Below are 16599 nucleotides of genomic sequence, written 5' to 3'. Positions count from 1 at the left end.
ACTAGTTTATTAACTTATTAGCATGCATATTACTAAGATATTGGCTGTTTATTAGTACTTATAAAGCACATATTTATGCCTTATTCTGAATGACCATATTCTACATCCCTTAATCCTACCCAATACCTAAATTTAACAACTACTTTACTAACTATTAATAAGCAGTAATTATGAGTTTATTGAGGCAAAAGTAGTTAATTGTGATTAAATGATTAAAAAACAAACCACATAAACCACATACATTTTTTGCAGTCTCAACCTGAACAGTTACAGTAAATGAGTAGTTTTTCATAATTTGGGACAGAACTTGTTAATTAAAAAGCTCTGAATATTGTCTGTGTCCAAATAGTAATTTTTACTAACTCTACTGTCCTATGCCATGTGACATTAACCATGCTGACAATAATTTAACAAATCCATACTCTCTTTCCAAACCAATGCGATACACTGCTACCAATGTAGATACACCAGACATAGATACACTGCTGAACAAACTGATCTGATTTCATTACTTGCAATATGACAGCGTGGACAGCCATTCCCAAAGATCAGATTTGAAAAACAAGACTTTTGTTTCTAAATTGCCACCTAGAAACAGCAAGCTAATGCAACAAATCTTAATTGTATAGTGACACCCTGGCAACCACTCACAATGCATTGGCATAATGGCAGTGAGTTTTACACAGGCAAACAACATTCACATTTTCTTCAGGAATGATAAACATCTACTGAGTTTATTACATATAATTTGGCATCAAGTCGAACCTCAATGACTGTCGTGGGTGAATCCGTGCAAGTCAGGTTTTGTCCCTATGACTCACACACTCCGTCTGCGTAGAGCATCAGGGGAGGGTGGGGGAGACAGCGGGATGCTGGAATGAAAGTAGGGATTGGACAAAAGAGTTTTACGAGCCAGCCAATAGCCTCTGGACTGTTCGTCGCCCATGGTTACGGCCATGTGATTGGTCCAGGTGTTGCAGAGCGAGAGGGTAGCACTGAGTCCCTCGTGATATTGAGAAGGGCTCGGTCATGGTTGGACCGCTCCCTTTCCGTCCTCCCCCCTTCCTCCTCATTCATGTTGTTTTAATGCAAGATTAACACTTAACTGAATGCTATGAAGTAAAACCCCCACACTTTGAATGTCCCTGGTGTTTTTTCACTCCTAAACTACATTTCAAGGTTTTCACTGACTATGACATTAGCTTCAATCTGAAAAAGGTTGAGCATGGGGAATCAGAGAAGAAGGGTCTCATAGTTATGTCCATCAACTGCCTTTATTTATGGAGTGGACAGTTTAATTCAAAGTAGCTTATAGAACATTTAAGGCAGGGGTTCTCAACTCTGGCCCTGTTGTTTAGGGTTGGCCCTAACTCTGCAGGACAGTGGACCTGGAGTTGAGAAACCCTGGTTTAAGGAAAACATTACTATCACTTATTTATTTTACCTGGGAATTGAACCCAACATGCTCTTCCAATTGTTGAGCTAGTATGGAAACAAACATTGTAACTGTATATACAGTATCACAATATAGTTAAAAGTCGGCATGAAATGGAAATTGTCTCTTTCCAATACACGTGTAGCTTCTCGAACATTAAAAAAGTGGGACTTAATTTTGTCCTTGTCCATTTGCTAATTGTTGCAATTTGCACGTTAATGTTTTTAATTAAATATAATAAAGGCACGTTTTTATTTTTAATAATGATATGCTCAGACAAATAATTCAGAATGAACCCTGCAGCATTCCATAAAAAATAAGATTAGTCAAATTTGATTTTATGGTGACTTTAAGTTAGCAAGAATAAAAATTTTAAGAATATATATATTTAACAACTACGTGGTAATAACTATTTTGGGGTAATTCAGTAAATTACTTAAAGCTACTTCACTTAATTAGATCATATTCTCTTTTTATTTTTAAGTTAGACAAAATATATTTATTCATAAATAACTTACAAAAACAGCTTCACATTATATGGAATATCACTTTAGTTAAAGGTAGGGCAGGCAATGTATTTCATAAACACTTTTTGTTATACTGGTTGAAACTCTAGTCCCATCCTGATAGCAATTAATAATAGAAGTGGTCTAAATATAAAAAAATGTACATATAGGTATATTCTGAGGATTTCTCAGGACCAAAAAATGTTCATCCAATCATTGCATTCGGCCCGAATTAAGTACTGTAAAAAAAAGACTTCAAATTCCATACACTGATTACCATGGAAGCTGCAATAATAATCCTTTCAATTTGAATTTGACGAAGTGTTTTATTCATATTAGATACACATTGAGTATGAAACAATAAAGTTTACTCTATTCTTCTCCTAATTTACCAGCCACTTACTTTTATGTATTTCAGGAAAAATTGATGAATTTACGTGATGTAAATCCGACAGATCCTCTGAATTGTGGTGCAAACTCATTCACTTCCACATGTTTGACAATCGGAATGTATCATATATAATTCATGATATAGTTAACAAGTTTGTGAATATTTTGGATTAAAAGGAAATTTGTGCATTATGTGTCACCAAGGAAATAAAACGTTCTAAAATAACAGTCACTTCAAAAAACTCACGCGGGGGGCTAGAATATATAGAGCCCCTAGAATATAGAAACCCCCAGCCCACACAACCAAATTCGGGAATAATGATTCAAAGTTTCTCTCAAGAATAATGTTTTTCAATTGCGGTTTTGCACCCACACAGAAGACCACTTGCACTACAGACTTCTTGAATTGTGGCAAAAAACACTCTTTAATAAGTTCATCCTCATCTTATTAGACATGTCCTGCTCTGTATTTTCACATCACTCAATATTTCTGTCTCTCTTTCAAAAGATGCAAATGATTGCCATCCTTTGCAATACATATCCTAAATGGTGTAGTAAAATCTGTAATGGCTGACACAGACATTTCTAACTTTGCATGGTATATATTCTCATTCAGCTCTATTGATCTACCATGCTGGTGCTATACCAGAATCAACACCATCATACATAAATCAACAAAATTGATGTACTGTATGCATATTTTCTTGTTAATATTGAAAGTTCAACCAAAACAATCTATCTTAGCACCTTTGAAATCCCTTCATTCAGTTTGCAATTTTACACGTTCTGAAATCTTTTGTCGACGTATTAAGTCGAATTTGTACAATCATAGGCCAGCCTGGGTCTTCTCGTGCAATTGCGCTTCGTTTTAATGCATTTTTAACATGGCCCAGGGCTGCAGTGGGAATGCCAGGAGTGGGACAGGAATGCACAACTCACAGATTCCACAGAAATCATATAAAAGGCCAGTTCAAGTCTGCTGAAGAAAAGAGAGATAGTTGTGTGTCAGGAATGGGGGAGGGGGGATAGGGGGGGTCATTGCTGTGACAATCCTGGCTCAGAGCAGCAGAGAATGGGCCTTGTGTCTGGGCTGGTACTGGGGTACCAGGCGCTGCTGCTCTGCGGACAAAAGCCACAATGTAACTGTGGCGGGGAGTGTGAGGGGCTGGAATGAGAAGCTTCTGGAACGCTGCAGAGGAGGAGAACAGTTTAGTGCATTAATACAGGGATGGGTCTGTGAGACGCACACTGTGAGACCTGCTAGTAGCACAAGAGGAGGTGTGTGGGGGGGCTCGTGTTAATGACAGAGGTCTTTCTGCTGCTCACAGTGCTTTATTTGTTTACAATTGCCCCCATAGTCTTGCTGAGATAGACAGAAGGAAGGGGGCAGAGGAACGAGGGTCATTATGTGCTCATGGCATTGCTTGCATGAGCAGATGCATTTGGCATGTGCGGAGCTGCGCGGCAGACATACGTCCAGCTCCTGGTGGGGCTGAGGGACACTTGGCACTTTAAACACTGATCTCAGCTAGATCCGCTAGTTTTACCACAGCTTCAAGTTGAGTTGGCTCCAGCTGCGAGTTCCAGCCGGGTGCATTATGGGAATGTTGTGGAACGCCATATCTCAGCGCGAGGAGACGAGCTCTGTCTCTGGAGAAAGTCAGCGCTGCTTTCTCAGCTGTCCGAGGGCTTGGAGGGTTAAACCCCTGGAGCTTAGACTGAGACATGGAGAACCGGAGAAGAACGGCAACTCCATCCCACAGCATCGTCGGAGCTTCATCCAATGGTTTCCTTCCAGACAAAGAGAGCTGCTCTTCGTCGATGTATCTAATTTGCTGAATTGTGATGGTTCAAGGTATTTGGAACCAAAATGTCTGAAGTTTTGTGTCAACTTCCACAGATTTTGATCCATTTTGCATCTAGATGTGGTAATAGAAGAGGTAAAGTAGTTTGAGCAGATAAACATGGATGTTGGTCACTCTTCCATTGTTTGGGAACATTCAAACCGCTCATTGCATCCATTTTTCATGTCTCTCCCATCTCTGAATGTATGTTTTTCTCTCTGTTCCCCTCAGTTCAGCACCTGAAGTCTACAGATCTCGGACGCCACAGCCTCCTCTACATAAAAGAAATGGGACATGGCTGGTTTGGCAAGGTAAGACCTTTCATAACCCAAGCCATACTATAAGGTGGCCCTTAGAAATCAGCAGAAAATCTCATGGAGTTGATATTAAACACAGTACAGTGTGGTCGTGATCTCATTATGAGCTACCGTTAAACGGACAGTTTGAGATAAATAGCACACAAGTGTTCACTCTTTGTAAATCTGTGCTGCCCGTTTCACAGGTGGCAGGTGTGAACCATTTCCTCAGTGTTAATGTGTGGTTTGGGCTGGCTTTCAGGTTTTGCTGGGGGAGGTGAATGCTGGACTCAGCTCCACACAGGTGGTGGTTAAGGAGCTGAAGGCCAGTGCCAGTGTACAGGAGCAGATGCAGTTCCTGGAAGAGGTCCAACCTTACCGGTACACACCTTTCCTCTTATCTCTCTTACCCTACTTATTTTACTTACCCCCCTCATCTTATTGTATCTTATGCTATATGCTAACATATATGCTATATGTATGACATTTTTAGTCATTACATCTCTTGTTGGCACAAAATGAAACCACATTAATGATAGCTCTTATTTGAAATGTATAACTAAACAGTTTCTCATGTGAGCAGTGTTTTGATGTTTGAATGTGTGGATCTTACAGGGTGCTCCAGCATCCATCCCTCCTGCAGTGTCTGTCCCAGTGTTCAGAAGTCACGCCCTACCTGCTGGTTATGGAGCACTGTCCCCTGGTAAGCCACCGAATACCAGGCACTTCCCTCATTGGACTCAAAACATACTCTGAGTTGGTCAGCCTACCCTTTAGAATCTATACTAACAGTCAGCAGCCTTTTGAGATGAAGTGGCATATTATATCAATAATAATACGATGTATTGAAGTATTGTTTTGAGAGCAAGATGCTGCAAAAAAAGCAACTGTGGCACTGTGCAGTTGACCCTTTGGCAAGCCACACCTTAAAAATGTTACTGACCAATCCTAGCTTAGCAACTCTAGCCATATAATCAGACTTTTGTTCTTTTCTCATACAAGTCTATGGAGAATCTCTGTGTTTGGATCATTTTTAAGTGCAAAAAATAGTAAAACAAGGAACCCAGAGAGAATATATGCTTTATTTTATATACTATTTTCCATTATCTTTATGTGTATTAAACCCTCATTCCCAAATGAACATGCTGAATCTGTAATATTTATTACTTTCCTAAAATTTGATCTATACTATGTAGTTATACTATAGGTAATAGTAAATAAAGAGTTCACGGTACTATAACATTAGGAACAGTTTCGATCACCATCAAATGAGGCTTTTCTCTTTTTATTTGATTATGTTAGGTGTCTGTCTTGTTTCTAATTTCACAGTCTTTTAATCATTTTACTGCATCATTAAACAATTTAAGATAAACAACATTGCTTTGTTTCATTCCAACACCACTTTATGAGCACATTTTACTGAAAAACATGCAATGACATTTCTGTAAAGCTGGTCTTAGCATAAAAGGGGGACGGAGCTTAGCAAATGGATAATTAAACAGCTTAATGCTCCCTCTTCTGGTCATATTAGAAATTGTGCATTTGCACAGTAACAAACTGACAGAGTAATGGTACCAGAATTACAGTAGGTAGTGAACTGCATGATAACACACATTAGCATTAATGCATTGTTTTTACTAATGATAATGTTTACTTTATACAGGGTGATGTTAAAGGATACCTACGTAGCTGTCGGGCCACAGACTCAGTGACCCCTGACCCTTTGATCCTTCAGCGGATGGCATGCGAGATTGCTTCTGGGCTTCTGTACCTTCACAAACACAATTACATTCACAGGTCAGGATCCACTAGCCTTTGAACTTTTCCCCGCATATTGGATCTTTTAGTTATTTTTCATCCTGCTGCTCACTGGACGTCCAGCTCTGGTGTCTCCTGGCAACAATATCCTGGTGCTGCCTGAGTACATGTCACAGACTCCAGCATCAGTGATTTTGTTGCTGGGGGAAAACCCCTCGCTCAACAAAACCATCAATTATTTGTAAGAATTGATTGAAGAAAATGTTAGATGACACTGCAGACTTCCTTTGTTACTCTGTCATGAAAGTTTGCCAATGACAGGAACTAAAAATGATGCAAACATTGCTCCACTCTGTCCTGTTCTCAGTGACCTGGCCCTTAGGAACTGCCTGTTGACCTCAGAGCTGGCAGTGAAAATTGGAGACTATGGCCTCAGCCACAGTAAGTACAAGGTGAGTCTGTGAAGGCTTTTAGGATTGCGGTCATGCTGATCCTATTATTTTGACTTTGTCTCAGTATTTCTTTATATTCAATACCAGTGCATCCTTTCCCCTTGTTAGGATGACTATTATGTAACAGCAGATCAAATATGGGTTCCTCTACGCTGGATTGCCCCAGAACTTATTGATGAAGTCCACGGCAATCTCTTAGTCGTGGACCAAACCAAAGCCAGCAATGTCTGGTGAGAAATAATTTAGAAACACTATGACAGAGGTTCTCAATCTTGAGGTCACAGGATATTGCATGATGTGTGCAATAAAATGACACCTGAATGCAAAGTTGAACTCAGCAAAACAACCAGGCAAATGCAAATGCAAAACTTGCAGTTATTTGGATACTTATTTTGGGGTTATATTTCGCTTATCCAAGAGGTGATAAGCATGCTTTGAATGATAATACTGGTCTTTGACAAGCTTTAGCATGACACGCAAGCTCAGCCCCTCTCAAAAAGGTAAAGATACTCACATAATTTGTGGTCTGCGATATCCTGAAGTACATTTCTGTGCGGGTTCCCAAGAACTTTGGAATAAAAAAAAGCTGTAGTTGACCAAAAAAGGTAGAAAACCTCTGCCCTGTGACATACTGACATATGTGTGTAAAATTTAAGATCCAGAATTTAAGAAATATTATATACTTTAAACTAATTTCCTCACTGATTAACAGACTCTTTACTATGTGATTAACCCTGCAGGTCACTGGGTGTGACAATATGGGAGTTGTTTGAACTGGGGAACCAGCCTTACAGGCACTATTCTGATAGGCAGGTTTTAACATATGCTGTAAAGGAAGAGCAGCTCAAACTGCCAAAGCCCCTGCTGAAAGTGCCTCTTTGTGAACGCTGGTGAGTCGTCTCACAAGTCACAATCATTGTTATGAACCGCCCATCCCCTTACGTCTGCCATCTATGACCCCCCATCACTGCATTCAAACCAATCAATGTTCCCCTTCAGAGACACACCCACAAAATCACTTTTCTTTTAAATACATGTAAAGCAATGAATATTTTGCAACCACAGGTGCTTCCACCAGTCATTGCCATTTTCTCTGGCAAGACCAAAAAAATCAATACTGCTCAGATCCACTGTGGCCAATCATTAATTCTCCCCTTCTGTAAGCCTATTAATCATACATTTATCCAGTCCTGGAAGCACACATAACTCATTTTACCCCAAAACACTCCAATCATTGTACATTTATTCAAGCGAGGTAATGCAAACAGCTACACCACTCAATTCCCTACTGGATACTAAACAATAAATGACCATACTTTAAGGCTTCAAAGCTACCATCACGCTAAACTGTCCATATTTCAAATCATCACTTAGTGGGTTTCTGGCTATTGTCCATACTGTACTAGCATCCATTTTAAGTATCTATAAAACAATAAGATAATAGAGGATAAAGACGGTGCCACAAGAAAAGAGGCAAATGTTGATATCTGTGCTTAAATGTTTTGGAATATAGTTTTGTATGCAATTTGGTCCAACCAATCTATTCTAATCCTTTACAACCAACCAATTCTATTTCTGATATTAGATAAGGGTCTAAAATATTTGCTTTTCTGTTATGTGTATGCAGGTATGAGGTAATGCAGTTCTGTTGGCTGCAGCCTGAGCAGAGACCTGTCGTGGAGGAAGTCCATCTACTGCTAAGTTATCTGTGTGCTAAGGGTACTACTGAGGCTGAAGAGGACTTTGAGCAGCGCTGGAACTCTCTCAGGCCAAGTCTGGGCTCCAACAGCTCTCACAGGACACCTGCACCTGAAGTAGCTTCTTCTACTTCCTCTTCATTTCCTCTACTTGAACACTTCTCTATGGCAGACAGCTTCCAGTCTGAGAATGGGGACGACATATTGACAGTAACTGAGACCAGCCATGGGCTCAACTTTGAGTATAAATGGGAGCAGGCACAAGCTGAGCAGCCCTACTGCTCCTCTTCAGCTAGTGGACCATTGGGAAAAAATAATCCCCATTACCAGGATGTGTATTATCCACTTAGCAACTCCACAGGTAGCTGCAAGGGTGAGAGCCTCCCTCTCGGGGTCTCTCCATCCTACTATGAGTCAGACCATCCAGGGGTGGTTCCAGTGCTGAGTGCACACAGCCCCTCAGTAAGTAGTGAGTACTACATCCGCATTGAGGAACCAGTTGAGTGCAACATCAACTTAGAAGAAACCAATCTTGATTACAGCCCAAGAGTTGAAGCCAGCAACAGCAGCTTGTCTTCTATGGACAGGAGGAGCCCCATTGGGTCTCAGCCAAACAGCTACTGGTCAGCAGCTAAAGAATCCATCAGTAATGATTATGATTCAGATAGTAGCCTAAACATGGAGCCACTCCAAAGAAGAGTTCCAAGCTTGGTAGAGACTGGCCAGTCAGAATCATATTTATCTTCTAATGACAGGAAAACTTTACAGTGTGAAGAGTCACCTCAAGCAGGGCCAGATGTTCATTTGATAAGAGGGTATGGTTCAGACTCTAATCAGCAGAGAAGAGGGTCGGGAAGTCTCTGCCATAGATTGGAGGCAGTACAGGAGAGCCCACTTGGCATTTCAGTCTCTCTTAGTAGTCCTAGCTTGGCATATTGTGATCCATACCTTGAGCCTAACCAGAGAACTGCAGAAAGAAGTATGGCCAATGAGGCCTATTATGACATGATGGGCCCTATGCAAAAGAATGTTCCCAGACCCCACTACATGAGTATTGATATTGATGTCGGTGATGGCCTTCTTTTGGGCATGGGCAGTGCCAATCCAGAAGATGATGATGATCTGTTTTCTCAGAACATGTTGACTAACTGGAACTCCAACCACTCAGCAAACAACAACAGTTTAAGCGATCGTACGCAAGCTGTGGGTTTTCGAGATGCATATTTTGATTTACGTCATCCAACACCCTCTTCTCATGTCGAAAATTTGAAAACAAGAGCACTGGAAACAAGTAACAGCTGTACATATAATTGCATTGATTCTCTCAAAGTCCACTCATACATGGAAGCCACAGATAGTACACCCACCACTAGCAACCTTCACACTGACTCAGAGGGTGGTGAGTACCTACATTTATGCCCTGAAGGTACTCAGAATGTTGATTCATCTTCCAAATGTCATTCTGTCACAGAAAGTCAGCATATTAATACACGGCAGAAGAACATTGCTCATAAACATATCAAAAACAATACATCAGACTGCCATGTAGGAGGTTACAGCAGAATGAATCCATCCACTCTTCCAAAAGATATTGTAGTGACTACAGAAAACATGTTACTCGAGACAAGGATATCCCCTGCACAAAATATGAAAATTGGGACTGGAGGTTCTGCTGGAGTGTGTGTAAAAATAGTGTCATGCCCTAAGGATCTGCCTAAGAGTGTCTCAGCGTGTAACCATTTGACAGATAGCGGGATGGTGCCCAACTACTCCAGTATCAGTCTGGTGGAAATTAATGACTGCAGTGATGACTGCACTGACATCCCCTCTGGAGTTCTTACAGATTATTCCTTGGACTATGCAGAGGTGGGCAATATTGAACTGACTCATAGACCGTTACAGAGGGAGACTGGGTCCAGACACTGTGAGGACACAATTAATCTAGCCTCTAGCAGCAGTCCATGTGAGGCCTTCAGCCCCGATAGTTATCACACATCCATTCAGCCGAAGTCCCTAGACAGTGGCTATGACACAGAGAACAATGAATCCCCCGAGTTTATCTTGAAAGACCTTGACGGGAATCCAACCCTTAGCACCAGTGTAGAATCAGATGAGTGTGACATGGTTCTCCAGATGGACCTAGATGAAGATGTCAATGTAATGCTCCTGCATCCATCCAGCAGTCATATACCACTGATCAGCCTTGGTGAGAGAAATCAGTACAGAGACTCTGCTTATTTTTCTGACTATGACGTGGAGAACGACAAGAGCCCCAGTGAAGGGGGCAGGAACTTTTTCAATCGCCAAGGTGAGGATGATATCTTTGAGCTCAAAGCAGAAAAGGAGGGCTCAGAAAAGACAGCTAGGAAAGAAGGACATAGCATGGAGAGTGAGTGGGGAAATAACATCTCTGTGCCAAAGGACAACAATTCTGCCCTTCATGCTAAACAATTGTGTAAAAAGACAAATCCAAATCTGTGTTCATCACCTACATTGGTCCCAATGATTTCCATGCTTTCTCCCTTTCCTCCAGAGATGGGGGGATGCTTGACCAAAGAGTCAACTCCAGATGATGGTATTGGGCTGGAAACTGATCACTCTGGAGAGGAACCAAACTCTGAATGCTACTCTTCCACAGTGTCTGAAGGTTCCTCCACGACGCAGGAGGCCTCGGGTGTGGAGGAGGCGTCTAACGGAGATTTCAGAGATTTTTCCTCAGCAGAGTCACTAGGTTCAAATTGTATCCTAGTAAACTTCAGTGGGGAGATAATCCAAACAGAGGAGCAAGAGGCCTGTAACAAAGTGGACAATCCAGAGCTTCCAAGGGAAGGACACAATGAGGAAAAGGAAGATGAGGATTCAGTGGAAGAAGGTGGCATAGGTCAAGCTTTTTCAAGATCAAAGCGTGATGATTCCTTGGAGAACATTCTTCCAGCCTTGCCAGAAGACCTTGATGTCCCAGCTCCACTGGGGAATGGAGAGGATGCAGATGATGTGGATTCTGAGGATAGTGATGAGTCTGATGAAGAACTTCGTAGCTACAACATACAGGAGCAAAGTGATGAAAGTGATGACGAGTTCCCCGTGGTGCCTGTCATTGTGAGCGACCGTAGCAGTGCACGGCATCTACGCAGCCTCCTCAAAATGCCCTCCATACTTACCCAGTCCTTCTGCGATGAACTGGAGAGCAAGAAAAAAGCAGTGTCGTTCTTTGATGATGTCACTGTGTTTCTGTTTGACCAGGTTTGTAAAATGATCTCTTGTAGTATTGAGGTAGAGCAATAAGTAGCATGTTACTTTCTTTTCTTTTTAGAAAAATACATTGATTTGTGCAATGCTAATATGACTCAACGTTTGTGTCATGCTGTGTATCGATGCAGGAGAGCCCCACGGGTGAGCTTGGGGACTACAGTTTTCCTGTTGAGGCAGAACCTAATGGCCAGGCTTCAGAAATGGAGCTTCCACAACCCCAAGATAGGGTCACTGCACCCGAGGATTCACCAGGAAGGAATTTCCCAGAAGAAAGTGGGTGTTCTTCTACCTTGATTAGATTTTTGCATAGGTATTACCTTTCGTTCAGTGATATTTCACAAGCCTCTCACCCTAAACAGGTGGTGCATTTGAGTGGCAAGATGATTTTCCATTGATGCCAAGCCCTTCAACATCAGAACCTAGCTCTGACGAAATCACTACACCACCCAACTCTCCCGTTAAGTCTCCAGATGAAAAACCAACACCGCTTTCCCGATTTAGTGTCTCTCGTTTCTCCATTACTCATGTGTCTGACTCTGACGTGGACTCCATGGGAGGTCAGTCCACCTCTGTACTTCTTCACATAAACACTTTATTGATATAATTTAGGAATGGTTGACACTGGAAGTTAACTAGCTCTCTCCTTTCGTCACACAGGTAACAGTAAGAATGGAGCCCAGGAGTAAAGGGGTTATTAACACATTCAATTGAAGAGGTTTGATTTGGTCTGATCAGACTGTGGGTTCTCCTGTATCGCTATCTTTTTGTTGTTTTAAACGTGCTGGACAAAAGGGTCCTGTCAACCTGATATGCTGTTTGGACACAGTGCCTCATATTGTAGTGGATTAGCCAGCCCCTTCCAAGTGTTCCTAGACAGACGGTGGTTGAGTGACAGTCTGTTGAGGACAACAGTTATAAGAACAGAAAAGAGATCTGTATAACAGAACATATTTATTATCTATGTATTAAAACATGATGTATGAAGATTATAACTTATTTGCACAATTCAGTATCAGTATCATGCTGAAAGCATCCTTTTTTCCACATATAACTTGTAGGAAACAATACAGATACAAGGCTGCTCTCCTCATTTGCTTGTCATGCCCCATATATATCGTCAATAAGTGATTTAGAGACTGAAATATCTGTCATAGTGCTTTATATGTTTCAGGTTGACCAAATGAGCCCCCCCAAAAAAGTGCAGGATGTTCTGCCCCCATAAAAGTAAGACCCCTAATTATTATTGAGGGTGAAATCTACTGAGCCCCCTTCTACAAGCTGCTCAAAAGTGATATTTTCTATATTTGACCACTTTTAACTAAACTTTAGCTCAGGGGTGTTAAGGGTATGGTACAAAAATATTAACAATATAAACTATAATTTTTTCCAAACAATTTTTACCAAACAATTTTCATAAAAAAATAAAAAAAATACCTGCACTTTTATTATTTGAACCAAGACATCTTTTATACATATTTTTCCGTATAATCAAGTACATCCAATTCAAGATATTATTTATATCTCATTAAAGTGCAGTTCAATCATTAACAGGCTAGTTCTTCTCTTTAGATCCCTAGATTTCTATTTAAATATCCAGAATATTTTACAGACTACATTTATACATTTCAGCTCTAAGAATGACAGTATTGCTGGCAAGCACGCAATAAAAAAGTGATTTTCTTCAACTAGTATGGTAGCGTGCAGAGAGAACAGCTTGCATATGGGTCATTCCTGTTATGCAGAAGTTTGAAAATGATACGTTTACTTCTATAATGGATTCTCAGACTTTCAGAAATATCAGGCACTTAAACCCTTTAAAACAAATCTCGTGCTACATTCTGAGTTCACTCTGATTCAAAAAGATACGTACAAACTTTGGCATATTACATTCGATCACAAGACCCATCACTTGCTTCAAACCTGTCATAATGCCTTGACTGCAATTTTTGAATGCTTAAGTGAGTGTAAAATGTCACTGTTATGGATATAATTGTCAGACGATTTAAATTTCAGTCTGTTCTTCACATAAAGCTATTCTATGACTTTTGAGGAATTAAGTAAGCTACATTTATGGTGCTTTTACCATACTTTAAGCTGTAGCTCAGACATTCATTTGAAAATTCAATTTTTTTTTGCGTTTTTAACAAGTTTTGAGTTAAATATAAAATGCCCAGTATAAGAGGAATGACCCTGATGGTGGATAGTTTATAGGTGCTTGCCAGAATCAGAATTTTAGGAAGTCTGTCACAGCAATCAGTCTCGGGCATGAATAACATTTGCTTTGAATCCAAGGAACTGATTTCAGGAATGAGCGAAAAACCAGTGTCTTATCGAAGTCACAGTTGTACACTTCAGCTGTGGTGCTTAAAGACACTTAATCAAGTTAAAGGAAGAGTGACCATATCGTCTGTGAGAAAAATCTGTTACGAACAATAATGGCAGCTCCTGCAGATCTGATCCACCGTCTGTGATTAAGCCTCGTCTCAGAAATGTTATTTTTATTTTTGTTAAATCCAATAACAGATAGATGTTCAAAAATATACTACAAAACAATTCAGATGGTCCAGACGGCATGTGGGCCTCGTGTTTCTACAAGGTTCTCTCAGCATATTTTGTCCCTATATGATCTGAGGTGTTACACCGAGAAAAGTTATGACCTGTTTTACACGATAATCTATTTAAATGTAACGTACAGCTGTACCGTTAATGCTCTGCCTTGAATCACTGGAGCCCATACACATTTGTGCCAATGCTGTAAGTCACAATCACTGCACTGTACCCTCGCTTTCTCGCTGTATGCCTTTCAAGAGTTTTATACTGTGCTAAACCTTGCAGCAGTAGGTACTTTTTCTCATTCAGAGCATCAGTGCTTCATTCGGGTGTTTATGGTTGCCAAAGAGTGGTCAAAGGAAAGTGAATTGAGTGTTGAATGTAGCGTTGAGGGGAGAAGTCTGTTGTAACTGCCTCATAGCTGTCAAACCGTACGTCCTCACGACTCATGTACTATTCTAAAAAATAAACCAAACTATAGTTTCTCCTTGTGCCTGTGAGTTATTAAAGACTCTTCATACATATATATGCATGAGCTCAATGCAAAAACAGTGGGCTCCAAATGTCTGAGACTTAATACATAAATTATGAATAATTAAGTTTTTGTGAAACCTGATGGTCATGTTTTCCAGCATGATTTGATATGATCCAAAGAGTAGCTTGAGCTTCAGTTGAAGAAAAGAAAAGAAAAGAAACGATTTTTCAATGAGACCTCAGTCATTCGGACCCCATTGTAATTTGTATATAATCTGAAAGTGTGGTGGTGATCAGTTAACATTTGCTTTTTTATTTCAGAAAAGACAAGAATGTGCACATACATTTGCAGTTCTCCATAAATAGGAATCAACAGAAAAGCCAAAACAAAAACATTATAAAATGGGTTTTAAAGCTGATTAGACACAAAATCTCTCCACAGAAGAATCCCAAAACGTTCCCACCTTCCTCAAACAATCCATAGTAAACGCCTTATTATAAAACATGCAATTCATATCAGTATCTAATCTACCTGATTTTGTATTTTTTTCCTGTAACATGAAGTCATTTCGACAAATCAAAGGCTGTATATACACAATGGCTTTTTCGGACCCTCAAGCAGAAACGAACCAAAAGATATATTTACAGAACCTGCAATTTAATATTTTCACTATTATGCAGCAAGTCTATTTTTGATAGTTAATAAGCAGTATTGCTCAGTATGTGGAAAAGCAAAAGCAACAGGTGAAGACAAATAAACCCCCTTAAATCTATAACAGTCATTGAGATTTCTAAGAAACAAACAACAAAAGTACAGTAGAAGCAAAAAACTGTAAAAAAAAATAAAAAAAATCAAATGGAACAACAAAATATCACGTAAAAGCAAATCCCTTTTACTTACACCAGTGGAATTACAGATATTCAGAACCGCATTAAGCACAAAACAGCAGGAAAAGGCACAGTTCCTGTGTCGGTGCTGCTTGCATGAGAAATTGCACTATATATTGCATCTAATACACTGTACAGATCTCTGCATAGACAGAGAATTCACAGAGGCATCACTAAAACATTAGCAAAGCATGGTGGTCTGTTTAATATTAATATCAAGACCCCTGCGAGGAGGTTTCATCAGCTTTCTGAAATGAGTGTTAGAGGCATGTGCCACAAAAACTTTTAGGTCTGACAGAAAAAGAAAGGCTTCCCTATAGAACTGCATTTATAGAAATATCTACGAATTTCTCACTTTTCTTACATTTTCACATTCATTCAAGTAAAAGATCTCATATTTAAACAGTCGTGCATACACGTTCCCCTCCCAAAACGCACATTGAGTTTGTTAACAAGAAGAAAACCCTTTAGAAAAGCTTTTGAAATACGTGAATTGGTGTTTACAAATACCGATAATTATGTAGCTACAGAGTTAAGATCATTACTCTAATCCTCCATGCCCTTTGGGTAAATGCATGTGCTCTGCCTCCACATGCTGTTGCAATGACACAGACTGAACAGAAGAGGGCGGCATAGCGCACAGGCCACAGCATGGCCCCTCTAGTAGTAGAGAGGAGCGGCTCGGTCGTCCATGATGCTTGGCCTGAAGTAGACCTCAAGGGCACGGTCACTAGATAGAGAGGGGGTGGAGAACAAACACGGTCAGTACACCCACAACATGGCCCGCGCTAGTGACCCACTGAACTCTACGACACAAAAACATCTTACTGCACTTTGATTTGGGATACAGAAAGAAAAGTACTGCTGAAAGGCATACGGTGATTCATTTGACATATACTTATGATCTGGAGAGGAGTCTATGAAGGGTGTTTGGAGCAGGCATGCAAATGGAACAAGACATAGTTACTTCTGTCAGCATTGATAGAGGCATGCAAGAGTTAGATTCAGGGTTACCTCCAGCGCCAACACCATTTCCTGGCAACCTATGACCTCTCTG

General features: G+C 40.4%; 2 protein-coding genes across 12 annotated transcripts in view; one reads left to right on the top strand and one right to left on the bottom strand.

Moving 5' to 3' along the window:
• aatka (apoptosis-associated tyrosine kinase a) overlaps positions 1-16085 on the top strand; it is a 65287-nt gene extending 49202 nt beyond the window's left edge. For 3 of the 7 annotated variants that reach the window (XM_079829395.1, XM_079829393.1, XM_079829399.1), the window contains 11 exons: positions 4407-4486; positions 4734-4852; positions 5087-5174; positions 6135-6268; positions 6597-6681; positions 6790-6911; positions 7422-7571; positions 8309-11621; positions 11759-11903; positions 11990-12187; positions 12288-16085. In XM_079829395.1, coding sequence (XP_079685521.1) covers positions 4407-4486; positions 4734-4852; positions 5087-5174; positions 6135-6268; positions 6597-6681; positions 6790-6911; positions 7422-7571; positions 8309-11621; positions 11759-11903; positions 11990-12187; positions 12288-12316 — 4463 coding nt within the window. In that variant the 3' untranslated portion in view covers positions 12317-16085. Of the gene's footprint in view, positions 1-4406; positions 4487-4733; positions 4853-5086; positions 5175-6134; positions 6269-6596; positions 6682-6789; positions 6912-7421; positions 7572-8308; positions 11622-11758; positions 11904-11989; positions 12258-12287 lie in introns of those variants that run through there. The other 4 variants (XM_079829394.1, XM_079829397.1, XM_079829398.1 and 1 more) reach the window with 2 other exon arrangements.
• baiap2a (BAR/IMD domain containing adaptor protein 2a) overlaps positions 14940-16599 on the bottom strand; it is a 134751-nt gene continuing 133091 nt past the window's right edge. The window contains exon 15 of one of the 5 annotated variants that reach the window (XM_079829544.1): positions 14940-16272. Coding sequence is in view for 3 of the 5 variants with exons in the window: in XM_079829543.1 (XP_079685669.1) it covers positions 16203-16272 (70 nt within the window). In the remaining 2 variants the exon portion in view is untranslated. The remainder of the gene's footprint in view (positions 16273-16599) is intronic. The other 4 variants (XM_079829543.1, XM_079829546.1, XM_079829547.1 and 1 more) reach the window with 4 other exon arrangements.

The sequence above is a fragment of the Gobio gobio genome (genome assembly GCF_949357685.1).
Source record: "Gobio gobio genome assembly, chromosome: 1".
In the NCBI taxonomy this organism is placed as follows: Eukaryota; Metazoa; Chordata; class Actinopteri; order Cypriniformes; family Gobionidae; genus Gobio; species Gobio gobio.
Note: the sequence above shows the minus strand (reverse complement) of the source record. Positions and strands in the feature narration are given on the sequence as shown.